Below are 19,146 nucleotides of genomic sequence, written 5' to 3' on the forward strand. Positions count from 1 at the left end.
CTACAATAGCATTAATATACCATTGTAAAATCTAGACCTTAATTGGAAACTTAAATCCTGGCAGCACTTGAACATTAATGCTCACTGTTGGTCGTTTTGCGTAATGAGTTTTCAGACAATACATATAAACAAAGGAAATGGTCAGATCCAGATTTTTAAATCTCGGTGATTGGCCAGAAAACTGCACTCTTGCTGCTGATGTGATCCTCAGACAGCTTCCTCCATCTTTGTTTCCACCCTGCCTGTCCTCCGTCTGTGCAGGTCTTCACCAAGTCCCACGCCGAGCCACAGCTGCTGAGGAGAGCGCTGAGTCTCAGGAAGTCTTTAGAAGCTGCGCTGCAGAAACACAGAGAGCTTCACATCGACTGTAAGACCCGAGTCCGCAGAGTGGTGAGTTTTAACCGCTGACCCCGGATCAAATCGCCTCATTCAGGCGCTGAGGGAGGGGATTCTGATGCTGCTTCACTGAACCTGTTGACCATGGAAACATTTCACAGTCTGTGCATAATGAACAGAGGAGCACACTGGTTTGATTATTTTATTACATCACTTAAGCCACACCCGCTCAGAGAAATAACTGTGGGTTTCTGGGAGACTCCTCCAATTTCTCCCTGTGAATGAAATTGAAACCCTACTCACAGAGGTCACATATTATGACATTCACTGATACGTGGGGAAATATAAGCAGATACCAGAACGAGAAACAGCATGAGAGCTTCCATTTACCCTAGTATACTTTCACCCTTTAGAAGTATAAAAATGTCCAGCAGGTGGCAGTGTGCTACCACAAGACATTACTGACATTACTGATGCTTAGAGCAGAACGCCAGACTTTGTCCTCTCATCAGGTGAGAGCTGCCTCTGCATTCACAGAACTTATCTTAGTTTGTTTCCTTTTTTGTTTTTGTTTTTTTTCCTCCGAAGAGTTTTTGCGGCGCTAGTGGCTCGTATTTTTTCTACAGTAGGCAGACAGGAAGGAGGGCGAGGAGAGGGGGGAAGACATGTTCTGAAGGTCGTCGGGACCGGGAGTCGAACCCACGACGTCCGCGTCGAGGACTAAGGCCTCCAAACGTGGGGCGTGCTAACCCCCTGCGCCACCACAGCACGCCCCAGTTCCTGTTTCCTTTTAATACAATTTTGTACAATGAAGAATATGTGAAATTGGTGCCTCAGAACAAAACCAGGGTCCATTTGAACATAAAAAGCTCCACTGAACCATATATAGCATAGGAAATATAACTACATATGAAGGCAGGAGGAGATGCACTTATTTAGCCCAATCAGAATAATAGCAAAATGGTCACATTTGAAAAATGTGAAATCATTTTAAAAGCCTGGTTTTCATCAGCACCATCTAGTGGTTGTTGGCAGAAATGCAGCTCCACATTACTACTGAGTCCTGAGGTCAGAACAGACCAACCAGGGAGTTCTATATGAAGCCAACAAGACCATAAAGATTATTTAAAACTATAAACAAAATGAATCTGAGTGTCAAGTGTTGTTCTGAAATAGAGCTGACTGGTGTATTGTATCTATATATGGCAGATTACAATATGAGCCTGTGCAGCAAGGCAATCACTAAATACTATTTGCATTGAATACTCATTAGGATTTAAGTGCCATGCATTCATAAACTGAACGATCATTTAAGTTGACAGTAGTGCAGATTTTTACACCTGATGCTCCAGAGGAGTGAGGAAAATTCAACTCAACAATTCACACTGAGTTGTGTGTTTTCTAGTTTTGTGTAGGCAATGCTGTTAATTTTAATTTTAATTTGCAACTTTGATTGATTGAAATAAACTCACACACACATATATATATATATGTATATGTGATGTGGATATTTAAGAATGTTCTACATGCCATTGGTAAGTTTCTCTAACAATTAAACTGGCAACAACTGAACAGTGTAGCAATGCGACAGCATCAAATTTGACCATAAGAAGAATGATCTATGAGACTAATTTCTGTGGCATATGGCAAAAATTACTCTTAGTGAATTAAGCTTAATGAGATTAACTGAAAGCCCTGAGAACTGATACAAAATTAAAAATGTGTGGGTAGCTGGTAATAGAGGCTTTTAGTTTCAGAAGTTCTATCTTGGGCTACACACAATGTTTTAAAAAAAGATTTCAGAAGGCCACTTTTTTGATAGATACATCCTTTTTTGAGGAGAAAATGATCTTATCACTTCCTAGTGTCTCTCTGTCCGCCTCCCTGCTAATAAAGCTAATATTAGTAACTATTTAAGCTCCGATATCTTCCTGTGTTGTTCAGGAGCAAAGTGTCACACCAGCGACAGAGAAACATGGGATGGATGTGCTGAAGGTCAGGACGTTTGGGAGAGGTGAGGAGAGCAGAGGAGCTTGAATGCATAATGCATCAGAGGCAGGGAGGAGAAATTGGGGAGCAAAGGGGGAGGATGTACCCATTCATTTGCTCCAGCAGCACTAATGTGCCCCATGGCTTGACAGCTGATAGGTCTATCTTGGTGCCTTCGTATCGAGCTCAGCATCACAGTGTTGTGTGCTCCAGCCTCTTACCGTATGCATGCGTGCGCCTCCATTCTGGGCTGTCCCAAATAAAACTTCAGGTGTGTATGTAGAGTTTTAGAGGCATGCAGCATCACTGCAGAGACAAACATGCAGGAACTGCGGAATATCTGAGGGAGCCGATGGTTCTGATGTTAGAGAGACAGAAAAAAAGCTGCAAACTGCTTTACGCTTTTGAAAAATAGTGGTGTGTGAATTCATGTTTAGCTGAAGGGAGAGCAGCAGAGTGACAGTGACAGAGCGACGGGCGTCTGGCGCTGCCTGGTTATCACTGTCAGGGACCAGTCTGCTGCACCAGCAGGCCCAGCTCTGTGATAACCACACAACTTACAGCCCCTTTATCATAATTAGCTTTTCCTTTTTAGCCTTAAAAGGCCTTCCATTACTGGGTCCTTTTCTATCGGCCCGCTGACACGCCACACGATTGCTTTCTCTGTCTCAGCGGGCCCCTCAATCTAGACTCACGTACCAAGGGAGCCTGGAGAGAGAGAGGCCGGCATTATGGATGCAGATAGAGGCTTGTTTATTGAATAAGAGAATAAAAGGTAGGAGAGCTTGAGGAAAGAGATCTGCATCAGGCTGGGAGACTTTTCAGTAAGGGTGTGGTTTATTACTTTTGTATTGTTTTTATATTAGCACAGTGATTTTAGTAATTATGGTATAAAAACTTTAGGTTCTGTGCAGTTTTGCCTTCCATCCTTTTTATAACTGGGGTAACTCAGAGTTAGGCTCCAGTAGATTTGACATGATAACTCATTTTGTTGGAGAATAAATTGTCTCAGTAAGGATTGCATTATTATTTCACTCCCTTAAATACCAATAAACTTTAATTTTGTAAAGAACACTCCACACTGGAACAGGAAAATATTTTAAGTGTCTAAAATAAAACACAAAAACAATACATAAATGAAAAAACACTAACTAAAACCATAAAAATGGATTGTGTAAAGAAACCTGCCCTCTCAAAAATAATCATCAGTATAAAAATGATTGATTAACTAATGCATCAGTTGATTAATTGATTATTGCAACAGGCTTAGGGTCCCGTTCCTTTCACAACAATCCAAACAGAATCCAGTTTAATCCAGTCAAGGTAAGTGCAACTCGATGCAATAATATTACAACATCTCCAGATTCATCAGATCATAAAATACCATTCCTATGAATCCAAGTATTTCTGTTGATACAGACTGAAAACAAACAATATTTATAACTGTTTATTTAGCTTGCAGCAGTTTTGCTGCAAGCTAAACTAGGATAACATCATTCATGTATAAACAAGTGGAAAAAAATGACTTTCTGAACTCGAAATGTATTGATATACAAAAGTTAGAGTGCAAATACTTGATGCAATTCTTAAAGAAAGTAAGTCAGGCTTACACTGACTGCTGTCCGTTCTCCAGTTTGAAAAGGTTCCTCAGTAATGATGGCCTCACATATTGCCTATTGGGCAGCTTCATCAACACTATTGTCATTTTCTGTTCCTTGATAAATATAGTTATTGTTTTATTACCAATAGTTTCACATGCACTCATAATTGGTATGAATGCTACATACATTTGGGGCTTTAATGTTGAGACATCAAACAACTGCGGTAGATTTTCAAAACTAGAATGGGATTCACAAGTTAAACATTCTGGCAAATACCTGGAATGTTTTGCTAAGTGGAACTGAACGTTCTAGATCATTGAAGGTCTTTGAACTTGATATGTTCAAGCCCGAGACCACTGCAGCTGGTCACTTCTTTTTGCCAGCATAAAAATGACTGATTTGACTGTCCTCGCTGGATTTACCAAAACTCAGGACACCAGGGAAAGTTCATAGAACCTAGTGAAGACCTGAGGACAGCTCTGGAGTATTTCCTAACTGTAGATTCTAAGATCAGATGGTTGTATGTAAGGACAAATTATCTAGTTATGTCACTTCTGTGCTGAAAACTCTTAACGAAAACACCAAATATTTCAGTCTAATGAAATGTAATTGACCAAGATACTCAGGAATTACCCACTAACCACCAAGGCTTACGCCTACCATGTACTGGAAACTGCAGGCACACAATTGCCCATGTTCAGAGTGAAGCCAGTTTACCATCTGTATGAACTGAGAGGATGCTGAGCAAGAAAGTAGTTCTGGTTTTATAATCAATACTTTGAAGCATTGCAAAAAGGATGTTAAATTGGAATACAATAGGATGTTCCAGCAGCGCAATGATCCCAAAAATAGATCTCAGAAGCGGTTTGGGAATATATGAGGCAGCGTGTGGAGGAGCCCAGACCTCGGTCCTATAGTAAATCTAGGGACAATGCTGAAAAGATACCAGCAGTGGAAAAAGGAGTGGCAAGATATCCAGTTAGAATAATGGCAGGAACTTTCTGATGGCTACCAAAAGTGTGTGAGTGGCAGCAAATTGATAGTGAGGTAGTATGCATATATCTTGACCCTGTACAATAGTTCTATACTTTTCTATTCATGCTTTCGCATATCTTAATTTTGTGAGTTATATTGATTTTTGTCCCTCATGTGGAAAGACTTCACTTGCTCTTTTCTAAACATGGGTTGTCTCCCAGGAGATATTTATTGGAAGGATTTGGATTTGTAATGGCACACTGGTGCGTGCATCCATTGGCACTGCTAACTGAACACATGGACTTCTGAGGAATGGATAAGACGTGCAGACTTATTTAAGCACATCTGTTTTTGAGAGTGTATTCAGTCACTCTGGGCTCCATTCATACGGGCCAAGGGCTTGTTTACTGCTGATAACCCATCTTATCGCAGCACAATGGATGTGGTCGCTCGTTCTGCACTGGAGATAAACAAAGAAAGACTATTCCTCTATTTCTTTCTTCCAGTGCTCCCTCCTTCTCATATGTACATTTATTGCCTGAATGACCAATAACATGCTTTCCTGGGTCAATGTACATTTTTTCTTGATTTTACTTTCATTCGATTGCTTGTTTACAGAAAGTCTCTTTGAGTTTAGCGACTTGATTTATTACTTATTTTATTTTTATCTGTGGGATGTAATGAAAGACGTTAAAATATCTTGACAATAAGATGCACAGTGGTGGCCAATCAGAGGTTTCAGTCACTGAGCAGGGATAATGACAGTTTAACCTGGACACAATGTGGTACTTGATGGAAGAGGTCCAGGGTAGTTATTATCTTATCGGTGTGTATGGTGGTCACAAAGGATAATAAAATGCAAAAGCCACAACACCACAACAATTGCCAAAGCCACCAGGCAGCAGCACAAAGTTGCAAGGCAACAGCACACAACCACAAACTAATAGGAAAAAGCCACAGCACAATAAAACTAACAATGGAACAGCAGCAGGTCAGTCTTTCACCAGGATAATCCTGGAGATTGATGCAAAGAATCATCTTTCAGAACCTCTAAGCACAGTACTAGAACTACAGTAGAATGGTTTAGATCAGGGGTCTCAAACTCCAGTCCTCGAGAGCCGCAGTCCTGCAACTTTTAGATGTGCCTCTGCTGCACCACACCTGAACAGAATAATTAGGTCATTAAGGCTCTGGAAAACTGATCTACACAAGGAGGAGGTCATTAAGCCATTTCGTTCCAGTGTTTTGTACGTGTGGCACATCTAAAAACTGCAGGACTGCGGCCCTCGAGGCCTGGAGTTTGAGACCCCTGGTTTAGATCATATGTTGATGTGGCACAGTCAAAGTTCAAAATACAGTCTGTTGGTAGTACTGAAAATTGTTCATATATATCCACTTTACAGTCTGACTCAGTTTAATAATTCCCCCCTGTCCTACCTAAAAAAATGGCATAATTTCTGGATCTACAGAGATGGAGGCATAACAAAGCAGATTCACCTGTGACTGCAGTAACAGATCATTTTTCAAAGTATTAACTCAGGGAGCCTGAATACACTTTTATGCACACAAAAGATTAAGACATGTCTACATTTTCTTTATTTTAACATACTGGTCTGTCACATAATGTAAACATTTCCTGGTCATGAGGACTTTTGGAAGGCACTTTATGCAGCAATTAACTGCAGCATTATTAAAAAACAATAATTGGGTTCATAGGTTCGAATTTCGGGTTGATTTTCTGTAATTCACAAAATGTAAGAATGATCCATTCAGCAGTGTCTTGGAGTTTGTTAAAAAGAGTTAGAATATGCCCAACATGAGTGGATGGAAATGGGATCAGAATAAAGGCTGGCTCTGCTGTTAGTTATAAAATGGTAAATCACAGTCTGGTTCCATCTGAGGTCTCTTGATAGTGGGAAAGAAATGGTTTCCAAATTGGAACTGATGGATCCACTGGGACTGTCCTGGGGGAATTAGGACGAAGGAGGAGAGACTGGCTATTGCTGAGATAGTCTTATATCCCTTACCACAGGGCTAAACTGGGATTGTGGGCTTCAGAAGCCCAGTTGGGCCTCGGGACACTCTGTGTGGCGTGATCGACCTTTCAGGTGTCGCTCAGAATACACGTTGAAATGAAACGGAATAATCTCCCCTTGGCAGGGGGGCTAGAATGTATCATAACGACTCTTTTAATCACAGATTGAGACAGACCGGGAGGGGGAAGTGGAGCAGACAGTTGAGAATAAGCTCTTTGACAGGAAAAGGTTTGGGAAGCTCCGAGCCGGCTAATAGACCTGCCAGGATAGGTTAGTGAAATAAAGATGTCACCTTATACATCATATAAGCTGACTGCTCCCCAGAGACAAAGGCCTCTTCAGTGTGTTTTAGGTAGAGAGGGGGTTGAGAGGAATAATGTGGAGACGTTACATAGAGAGATAGAGAAAGAGCGAGCGAGGAGTGCAGAGCTTTTTCTCATTAGAGGGACATCCCAGGGGATCTTTTCAAGGTAGTAATGAATAGAAGTGCAAGGTGGTAATAGAGATGTGGGATGTTGTGGCAAATCAAGCCTTGAATAGGTCAGACTCCATGGGAAGCTTTAGGCCTAATTAGTTTGTAAATATGTTCAAATCAATTGCATAGAGCACACCTCGAGCCTAATGAACAGAACAAATATTTCAAAATGGCCGAGTCCAGGTCAGGGAGTGAGATCTGTGTAGATTAAGATGAGGGAGGAGGTAGAAGAGATACGACAGAGTGCCTGAAAGTGTTAACTAGGTAGTAGGTTGGAGGTTGAGAAAGGCCACATCAATCCACCGCTGTTCCTAAAGGCTCCCACATTCTTCATCTAAAGTGTTGGAATCGGCTCTCATTGACGTAGACGTGCAACAAAAACTGCATCGTTTTGTTCGCAGCCTTCCACCAGACCCGAGTCGAACTTTTACAGCAGAGCTCTGTGTGAAGTGTTGTGTGATTGGTCAGAAGTTTGTGGACATATTTTATGCAGAAATGAACTCGGACAGCAGTGTTGATATTTCGCTTCAACTAGTCCACTTCAACTATCTGTTTTTTTACCTGCAGGAGACATGAATACTTTTGAAGAATGCTTTTGTGAGGTAAAAAGGAATTATGTACATTTGTATGAATCTTCACTAAAGAACTATTAACTACTGTCAAATGATTAAAAACTCCTGAATGGAAATTGTATCGTTGTTATGCATGGAGGAAGCAGTCTGCAGAACAATGTGGTGCTCTGTCTGTGACTGTTTTATGAAAACAAAATAGAGAATGCAGGGGGCAGTGGGAGCCCTGAACCCCTTTGGGTAGAGGCATAACATATACTGGAGCGGGGGGAGTGTCCTCCAGGTGGTCTGAGCTGTTGTATGAAAGGTGTGTTTCAACTGCTGGACTTCAGGTGAAGTATGCAGGAGCCTTAACTCAATTTTCATGTTGAAATAATGATTACCCCACTTCCTTTTTCATCGTCAGACTCTTAACTGTTACCTTCTTTGTTGTCCTTCCATGACCAGTGTCCCAAACAGAGGGACTTTCTATGCATTATATTTGTATCATTGACCTTTTTGAATGGCATTGTGGGGAGTGTGGTCTGTCAGAGGTCTTTATTAAGTTCATTGGCTCTCTACACCGTGTTCCAAATTGTTTTGCAAATTGGATTTAAGTGTCATAAAGATTACATTTTTTGTTGTGCTATTAAATTTATAGATGGTATTGTGTGTCAGGGCTCTTTGAATCACTATAACTAATTTCAGAGATCTGGGTTGATTAGTTTGTCTGGTGAGCTCAATTAAAGGAAATCTACTTAAGAAGGATGTTCCACATTATTAAGCAGGCCACAGGTTTCAAGCAATATGGGAAAGAGAAAGGATCTCTGCTGACGAAAATCATCAGATAGTGTAGTGCCGTATGACAAGGTATGAAAACATTAGATATTTAACAAAAACTGAAGCGTTATCATACTGTGAAGAGATTTGTGGCTGATTCAGAACAAAGATGGGTTTGTACAGATAAAGACATAATGAGGAAGGTTTCTGTTAGATAAATTCATCAGATTAAGAGAGCAGCTGTTAAAATGCCCTTACAAAGCAGCAAACAGTTATTTGAAGCTGCTGGTGTCTCTGGAACCTCAAGGTGGAGGATCCTCTAGAGACTTGTGGTGCATCAACCTACTATTGGGCCACCACTAACCAGAGCTCACAAGCAGAAACTGTCACAGTGGGCCCAGCCGTACATAAAGACTCATTTTCAAACAGACTTGTTCACTGATGATTGCTCTGCAACCCTGGATGGTTCAGATGGACGCAGTAGTGGATCGGTGGTGGATGACCACCACATCCCAACACAGCTGTGACATCAGCAAGGAGGTGGTGGAGTAATTTTTTGGGCCGAAATCATGGGGAGAGAATCATTGGTCGGCCCCTTCAGAGTCCATGAAGGTGTGAAAATGACCTCAGCAAAGTAGATGGACTTTCTGACTGATCACTTTCTCTCATGGTTCACAAAGAAGAGCCAGACCTTCAGTAGCAAAATCATCTTCATGCATGACAATGCACCATGTAATGCTGCAAGGAATACCACTGTGTCATTGGCTGCTATGTGCATAAAAGGGGAGAAACTCATGGTGTGGTCACCATCCTCCTCTGACCTCTGACCTCAACCCTATTGAGAACCTTTGGCGTTTCCTCAAGCAGAAGATCTGATGGTGGAATGCAGTTCATATCAAAACAGCAGCTCTGGGAAGGTATTCTGACATCCTGCAAAGAAATTCAAATTATACTGACCATCATTTGCATTGACCATTTAAGAAAATCTGAGAAAATATCACTTGCATAATAATTTGGAACACAATGTAGAGTTCCTGTGTTTTAGAAATGGTGACACCGGAGACATTCAGTTTCCCAAAAAGACATTTTCCATTTTAGCTTTTAAATGTGAAATGAAATCATCTAGGCCCTGAGTGTGTGTGTTAGTGTGTGTGTGTTCAGCCAGGTGGAGAGCTTTATTAACTTGTCAGAAACGACAATGGAGACATCTCCAACGTCTTTTTCACCTCCTCATGCTCTCCGTTCCTCTCCTCCTTCCTCCTACTCCTCCCTCTCCTTTTACTTACTTCTCGTCCTCCTCCCCCCCTCATCTGCTTTTGCCTGTGCTATGCATTGCCCACCCACCCATCCCCCCCGCCCCGTCCCCCTCTGCCATACACCTGACTTATGGCTGTGCAGTAATAATTTGCCAGACCTTGGCAGGCCAAGTGTACATTAGCATATAAATAGCAGATGCACTGAGTGCCCATCACAGTCGACTACATTTAATTTTTGGTTTATAAGATTGAATGGGTTTTTAAACACAGTGCCATCAAACTTGCCAAGAGACAAATGAAGTCAGGGAAGCAGTTGTCCGAGGTGGCGCCCTCACATCAGCTCTGTAAAGCAGAGCTTACTGAAGGGGAGGGTGGAGGCAGAGGCAGGGTGAGGTGGTGCTGAGAGGGAGACACCTGTGGAGGCCAAATTTAGATGTTAGAATATTTGTGACAGGAGTGAGCTTTTCCTCTGATCATACAGTGATTCCCCTCCCTGACCTGTTGCTGCACACTATTACTCAACTGGGAAAAGGCTGCTATACTTTTCACTCGCTTAAAAAAACTATTATAGTCAAGGTGTGAACATTTTTAAGGTAATTCCTAAGAAAGATGAATTAATTAGATCTTGTTATGATGATCATACTCTACAATTTTAAATATTTTAATCAATAAGTTTGTAATTAACTATGTTAATTACAAATTAACTATGTTATATATATATATATACAGTATATATATATATATATTTCCATCCATCCATCCATCCATTTTCTAACACCCTTGTCCCTAGTCGGGGGTCGGGAGGTGCTGGTGTCTATCTCCAGCTAACGTTCCGGGCGAGAGGGGGGTCACCCTGGACAGGTCACCAGTCTGTCACAGGGCAACACAGAGACAGACAGGACAAACTACCATGCACACTCACACCTACGGAGAATTTAGAGAGACCAATTAACCTGACAGTCGTTTTTGTACTGTGGGAGGAAGCCGGAGAACCCAGAGAGAACCCATGCTTGTACAGGGAGAACATGCAAACTCCGTGCAGAAAGATCCCGGGCCAGAATCGAACCCAGGACCTTCTTGCTGCAAACTGCTCCACTGTGCAGCCCTATATACAGTACAGACCAAAAGTTTGGACACACTTTCTCATTGAATTCAATGAGAAGGTGTGTCCAAACTTTTGGTCTGAACTGTATATATTTAATATTGTATTTTATTTTTACATATGTGATACAGGTTATCTGCAGTTTTCGGACAGTCAAATTTAAGACTTTTTAAAACCTTTTCAATGCCACCTTGAATGAAATATAAGACCAAAAAGAAATGATCAATATGAAGGAGTCATATGTCCCTCAACAGCTTTAACATAGTGCCAAACTTGAAAGTTTTTTTCCATAGAATACACCTACCCTGGTTCGGGCTGGCAGCAAAAGTGAGCCAGTGGGAAAGACAAATGAACAGAAGCTCTGAAAGGGCTCGACACGCGAGAGGCGACTTTGCTCCTTCTTCGTTCATTTCCTATAGAACTTCCACCATGAGGTGACAATCGCTTCTTCTCCTTTAGCCAAGCAACCGATGACATTACTCATGAAATTTTGAGCTCATTCCTCGTTGTCATGCACACATGGGCTGGTGTCGCAACGCAAGAAAGTCTAAAGATTTTATGTCACTTATGGTGTGTTGTGTCTCACACCAAGTGGCGATGACTTTTTCCTGTCACTGCCGTTCTTTGCCCCCCACTCCCCTGACCCCCAGAGCAAACAAAGCCTACTTAGCAACGGCATATTAGCAGCAAGTTACCAGTTGCCAGAACTGACTTGAAACAAAGAATGCAATTAATAACACAAAACTCAAACCTATACCTGACAGAAAAGTTCCACCCAAAAAAAAAAATCTCGATTAAATAGTCTTGTCACAAAAAAATGTAACACCTGTAGTTAACAAATTTAGGATAAACATACATTATTTCATTGGATTATAGTCTTAATTTTAGATACATGAGTATAAGACTTTTTAATGATCCATGGACACCTTGTTGTTTTTAGGCAGCAGCTGGACAAGCAGGCAAAGTGATTATATGGTGTTATAATAGGTTGAAGGTTGTCATACTGGACCGTAGTCTCTTTGTGACATCCAGATATTTGGTATCAGCTGATTCGTAGTTGCCTTTCTTGTTCACATTAGAGTAATTGAATGAAGTTCAGGAAAACAACTTAAGTCTCTCCATACCAAAGTTGGGGAATTCATGTTTACCTATAAAGCCCTCTGGGGCCTAACTGGCTTGTCTGTCTGGCCCTGAACTCCAGCAAATCTCTTAGAATTTTCTGCTGAAGATCTGATTGGCTTTCTCTATTCCTTACTTTCCCTTTTAGGGTCTATTTTATCTTTGCCATTACAGTAACGCACCATCCTGTTTTACTTTAACAACTTTTCTTATTTATTCAGCTGGATTCTGGAACTCTTTATATTTCTACCTGGCCTGGTTTTTAATGTTAGAGTAACCAATATTTGTTCTGTCCTTTTCCTATTATAGTGACTCATGGCTTTGCTTTACCCAAAGCATCACTTCTAATTTGTCTGCTGAATCTCGAGTTTCATTTACAGCAGCAGTTTTTATCTCCTGCGTGGGGTTTTCTCCCCGCGAGCGTGTGTCCTGGAGAATAAACCAAAGCTTCGTTAAAATGCAAAGCAGCCCCTCGCGCAGCCATGTGGGGGAATGGAGGCCATATTTTAGCCGCGCCGGCCGTCAGCAAAATGTTTCTGGAGGAAAGCTAATCCTGCTGTAAGACTTACAGCTCTGCCAGGCCGCGCGACAGCACTCGATGCTATCAGGCTTAAATTAGGGTGAATTAGAGACAAAGAGGCAGAAAGCAGGGGAAAAGGGATGATGTTAGGGCAGGATTTTCCTCCAGCTGGGTGATCACTTCTTAGTCTTAGGTCATTGATCAGAGCAGAATAAACCAGCTGGGATTAAAGTAGACAAGCACAAAACCTATAGAGACTATATCAGCGTGTATGGCTGTGTACGTGTGCTGGAAGTGAATCCATTGCTCTCTGAGGATAAATAATTGTTGCAGAGGCATGGAGTAATGGAGAAAGTTTGCTCTGGTGTTTAAAATGTTACACGTTGTTTAACAGCTTTGTCTGCTCTTTCTGTAGGAGAATAAATAAGACGGAGGCACAGTATCTCAAACCTCACTTTCATTCACTTAAACAGATTTTTCCCCCCCCAGAAATAAAAGAATCATTTGTATGGATGTTGTTTGAGTCAGCAGAAATGGAGTTTGCTTCTTTGAGCTGCCCATGTCGTTCAATCTGAAACTGGAAAAACTTTGAAAGTTATTGAGGAAAAATACCAAGCAGACAATTGGAGCTCAACATGCGGCGCCGTGCAAACGCACCTACACCCTTGTGCACAAGCGTCAGTGAATGTTGGGGAGGGGATTTTATGTGACGCAGCATCAGAAATCATTGCAAAATGATGCATAAAAAGGCTTCAGCCTAACTATAAGAAAAGATGAACTAGAGAAAAGGGCTCCAACGCAGACGACTCTGGATGAGCTGAACAGATCCTGAGCTTAGATGGCAGAATGTGTCTGTAGAGCATCTGTTTACGGTCCACTGAGGGTGGAAATCGGTCCTGATTTCCTTTAGCAGATCAGCCCATATTTACATAGGAAATGGATATTATCTCTCTGCAGTGGTCTGCTGCTGTCCCCTTTTGCTCTTTTGTGAGAGAGGACTGACCCCAAAGGTCACGTCAGCATCTGTGGTTAACTATTCTCATCCCACTGTAGCCAACTTAGCAACTTCGTTGCTCTATCTACTGTAGTAACTTTTAAGACAAAAACCAGGACAATCCGGAAAGGAAACCAGGTAAAGGGACTCTCTGGTAAAGGGCTACTTCAGCAGTTTTCTATAAACTGGAGTGGCTGTAATCAGCTGCAGTTTCCTCCAGTTCCAGTTTGATTGCTGCAGATTGTTATAGATCATATATGATGTTTATTCTCAAATGATGATTACAGACAAGCCTGCCAAATGAGTGTACAACTGAACAGTAAGTACAGAGTTGGCAGAGATTTACACAGGGTGTGTAGGGGTGTGTGTGTGTGCACACTTCACATGTCATAATATCTCTGACTCATAGACCTCCCTCAGTGTGTGTGTTGTGGGAGCGTTAATGAGTCCTAATTAGCCTTTAATTGTTTAGTTGCTTGTTAACTGAACAGCAAGTGTTGTAATATAAACGGTTTTAATTGTTCTCTGCATGCCGCCTCGAGAGAGCTGCCCATCCAGGCTGGTGACATGGTTAGCTGACTCTGTCCGCTAACCATGGCTGTGTGTGTGTGTGGGTGTGGGGACGTGGGGGTGGGCATGTGGGGGTGTGTGTGTCAGTGTGGTGGGGGAGGGTGTTTTTACTCATCATTCACAAACTCATCATTTGTAAACTAATTCAAACATGTTAATGGTCTTTATCTGCAGAAACGCAGCAGCCTTGTAACACACACACACACAACCCGACACACACACACACACACACACACGCCTACACGCACATGCTCACACAAATGAAATGAGTGAATGATAAAGGAGCCTGTGGGAATAAGATGTTAGTTTAACGTTAGGTTTTACTGCTCCTCATAACGCTAATCACCATGATTATGATGCTGCTGAGCCGGAGTGCGTGTGTGTGTGTGTGTGATGTGTGTCCATCCTCAGCAACCACCCCCTCTCCAAACCCCCACACACACACTCATGCACATTTGTGTAATGGAAATGACCCTCTCTCTGTACAGGAGTGTTGTGTTCTGCATTGTAGCCCAACCATCGGCTAACAACCTCACCAGGAAATTAAAAACCATAAATTTAGCTTCCCGCTGATGGCTGATCATCAAACACACACTCACACACACATTCAGACATCATTACTTCCCCCCCCCGTTCCCTCCCCTCTAACACAAAGACATCACACGTCCTGTGTTTCTGTTCAGCCTTCTCTGTGTCATCTGCTTAGAATGGATTTCTGTTCCTTTTTTTGATGCTATGAGTATTTAGAAGTAAAAGTTGGAGCATTTTTCTCACTGTGCCCAAACTTCCTGAAACAACCACCTTGTCTGTCTGAAGCCAGAGGCTGTTTAAAGAAGAATAAATCAATGACACACAGTGTTGTTTTTCATTACCATAAAAACTCACACTTACAGTAACAGTTTATTGTCAGTTGGAGAGCTTTAAGGGTGGCCGAGGTGGATTGATCTGCTGGAAACGGGTTGAAACTGCTCTCCTTCATTACAGCGCTCCATGCTTTGTGAAGGAGGAAACCCTCCATCTTTACACAACCAGCACTCTACCAATAAAGACTGAGCTTACAGTCCAACATCTCAAATACAAATCGGACATTGGATTTATTTTAACATTAATATCAACTTTCTTGAATGTCTTCTGATAAGGATGCACCAACTGTAGTTGTCTGACCAATATTTAAAAAGCCTGACATTATGGGTCTGATTTGGTCAATACCAATTTTTTGTAAAGTTGCTAAATATAGGAAAAGAGTCACTAATTTGGCTACAGTGGAATAACTCTTGTTAACAACATGCATAACCTGGTGGGTGGTCTGTCTGTCTGTCTGTCTGTCTGTCAGTCTGTCTCATGGCAGAGCAAATGTTGGCAGTGGTTGATTTTCAGACCTTTGCAGAGGTAGATAAGATCTCCCAAGATGAAGGAAAATCGGGGTTGATTTATCAGTGCACCCCTACAAACTGATAAATAAGACTGCTTCTGTTTTGGGGGACTGCTCTAGAATCCCCTTATTGACTATTGTACAATAAGGATTGGTCCAGTTCTACAAAGAAGAGAGCTCCAATATTCAGCCAGAAGCTTGTTGAAGGCTGCAAAAAGAATTCTGTGTATCTGTATCCTGCTGAGGGATCAGTGGATGTATATTCTGACCCTGTGTGGATTAAAGAAAAGAGATGAATGGTAAAAGCTAAACATATACAGGTATAAATATGTATAAAACATATGTTACTATCAGTAACAAATCAGTAATATGAGTATGGATATCTTACCTCTAGTTCAGAGTTTGAGTTTCCTGATCTAGACTTCATATTAAATATTCATAGTTCTTGCATTACCACTTCAGTTCTCTGAAACATGCTATACTGTACCTGGCAAAGTCAGTGATAAGAAACAAAGTTACTAATATGTGGGCATTGTTACATTGATGTACACTACACAGCTTTCCTTTTGTATGGCAGCGATTTTTTATTTTTATTTTTTTATCTTTCTAAGGTTAAAAACCGCTACGTGTTTCCTTCTCTTCCTCAGATGAAGGCTACCTCAGACGGAGAGGAGGACGATGACGAAGACGAGTTTGAAGAGGTTCCAGAGAAAGAAGGATACGAGCCACACATTCCTGAGCATCTCCGAGCAGAGTACGGTCAGTTTACCAGTACAAACACACACACTGATCCACACACACGTGCATAAACACTGAGCGGCAGCTACAAAAGGAGATCTGAAGCTGCCTTAATCTGCTCAGATCTTCACACGCTCGGTAAACAAACACTCAGTCGGGCTTCAAAGAGGCAGCTGACAGAGAGCAGGTAAAGAGTTTAAGTGAGTTTCAGCACAAGTGTCTGAAAACCAGGAACAAAGCTGCTCTTTGGCCTCATAATCACAATTAACCATACAAATAAAGGATGATTTCTTCTAGCCAGAAACCTCATTCTATGTTTTAATATTTGAATCACTTTTTGAATATTGTTGTTGTTTCTAAATATCAAGAGGGACAATGCACATCACATAACATGCCAGAGTTAAAGGCCAGTGTTCATTCGTAGTCAGTCAAGGTACAATCAAGACAAAGATTTGATATTTTTGATGTTTTGTTTCCCTCCAACATATGAGACCGGCAGACATACAAATGACCAAAAGAACCGAGGTTAGATAGCAGAACAAAGAGTAGCTCTAAAAGAGACTTTCTAAACCTTTATTTTACAGATGCCCTGATGTGAAAATTTGGGCTGATATCAGCATCCAATATTAATATTGCTGTTATGGCCTGTAACTGATAGATTTTACATTTTATGTCTATTTCACTACCCTTTTGACACCTGAATAAAAAAATGACCACCACTGCTTCTCTGCTTCAGTTTAGCACCCCACAATCCTTTGCTGCATCAATATCACTGCAACATGACCAAATAGATAATACATGACCAACGTCTTCCCATCCCCCCCCAGAAACAAACGGCAACAAGATGGATGTAAGTATCGGTTGTTAATATTGGCCCAGGTTTATCGGAACAATACTGATACATAGAATACACCTTCACAGCGACCTGGTCTGTATGGAGCATGTTCAGCCTTCAGGCAACACTCTGGGTGAGAGGTCATGTGTTCAGGTCAATGACCAAGTGCGTGTTTATGTAATTGCTATGTCAGCGCTAGAACAACATGCTGTTTTCTAAGTATGAGGTGATGTTGGAGTGTCTTTACTGTTTCTCTTAGAAAGGAGGTAGAAGCTCCAGGCAACAGGAAACACCAAAGCCACTGTGGTGCTGCAGTGTCAGCCATATTGAACAATCATTCACATGGGTTGTATGGAAACTTGTATGTTTTCAATTGTGAGGCTTCTTTTTATATATATGTCTTTGTTAATGGCACAGTATTAGTTATTGCTGGGTCAGCCATGTTATTTTGGCCTGGGGCAGATGACCTTCGACCTATGGCAAAAACTCCTCTCCTTCTCAGCGAATCATTCCTTTCAGGTCGAGGCTTTACTTTACCTGCGATCCCGCCCCTCTCTACTTCCTCCTCCTTCCATTACTAATCAATTAGAAGCCAGAGTAATTAGATTGTATCTGCTGGGCCCAAAGCAGCTGTGTCTATGTGTCTGTGTCGGGGTGATTAGTAGGGTGAGGTAATGATCTAGAGGGGCCATACCAAATTAACAATGCAACCTCTTTAATGAGCCCCTATTAGCCCTGCACCTAGATTGTACCACCCACTCTCACACTCTCTCTCACATGCCATCCTGCTGCTGTCTTGCTTGAATAACAAGGAATGGTCCTTTCTGTTGTTGCCTGTATTTTATTCATTATATGTAGTTATGAAAAATCTTTTAGGTCCATCATCAGTTTTGCTTTTGTCAGTTTTTTTTAAAATAAAAAGATATTGTTTGTTCATTAGACTTCTTTATCCAGGACAAAATACAGTTATTTGTGTAGCTCATAAGTCCATTGCTTTGAAAACGTATTAACATACATAAAAACCCAGTCAGTTTTGTTTATGGTTCCATCTTGCTGCTGTTGGCCACGACCAGCATTTTGAAAAACCTGTAGCCACCTGTTGTATTTTTGTTTCTACTGGTACCAGTGAAGACACCAATACGGAAACTTAACCTAGTTAATGTGGAACTGTCCTATCGTCATCAGTCCTGATTGTGGTGTTGGTGGCAGGATGTCAGGGTGTAGTGAAAGGTCCCCTTTCGAAGAACCACTTTTGTTCAAAGTGCTCTGTCCGTGAGAGGATCTGCAGTTTGGAACTCACTTCCTGTTGATTTAAAGTCCGTAACCAGTTTTAGTACGTTCATGAAACAAACAAAACTCTGGTTATATCAAAAACAGAAATATATCTATTTTTAATGTTTTATGTTTCACTGTTTGTTTGTACATGTTGTCAACATTATGTTGTGCTATTTTAAATGATTATCACTTCAGTTTTTAAGAGGTACTTTTTAAAAGCCCATCTATGGACAAGTGCTGCGAATTAGCTGTTGCTATTGCACTAAACATGGGACTTCTGTTTTGCTCAGTTTGTCTATGTCGATGTGTGTCTGTCCCTATCAAACAAACTTAATAATAATAATAATAATAGTAGTAGTAGTCACAGAGAGGAGAGAATATCCGTTTATCATCTTTCCTTTTGCAGATAATGTGTTTCTGTTGGCATCTTCAGGTCCTGACCTCCAGCATGCACTGGAGTGGAAAACGTCCTGTAAAAGGCCCTCATGATTGGGCCGATATGTCAGAATCTGTTCTCATTGTCACAGTTATGTGACGAAAATCTTGTCACAGCCACCCGTGTGAAGATCCCGACTATTTGCATGGGAAACTATTGTGTGATCGGTCAAAAAATTAGGGGTGTGTT

At 41.4% G+C, this 19,146-nt stretch overlaps 1 protein-coding gene across 3 annotated transcripts in view; it reads left to right on the plus strand.

The window, feature by feature from the left end:
* uvssa (UV-stimulated scaffold protein A) overlaps positions 1–19,146 on the plus strand; it is a 34,691-nt gene that overhangs the window by 3,574 nt on the left and 11,971 nt on the right. For all 3 annotated transcript variants that reach the window (XM_032554530.1, XM_032554532.1, XM_032554531.1), the window contains exons 8-9: positions 262–390; positions 16,321–16,432. In XM_032554530.1, coding sequence (XP_032410421.1) covers positions 262–390; positions 16,321–16,432 — 241 coding nt within the window. The remainder of the gene's footprint in view (positions 1–261; positions 391–16,320; positions 16,433–19,146) is intronic.

Source organism: Xiphophorus hellerii, chromosome 23 (assembly GCF_003331165.1).
Source record: "Xiphophorus hellerii strain 12219 chromosome 23, Xiphophorus_hellerii-4.1, whole genome shotgun sequence".
In the NCBI taxonomy this organism is placed as follows: Eukaryota; Metazoa; Chordata; class Actinopteri; order Cyprinodontiformes; family Poeciliidae; genus Xiphophorus; species Xiphophorus hellerii.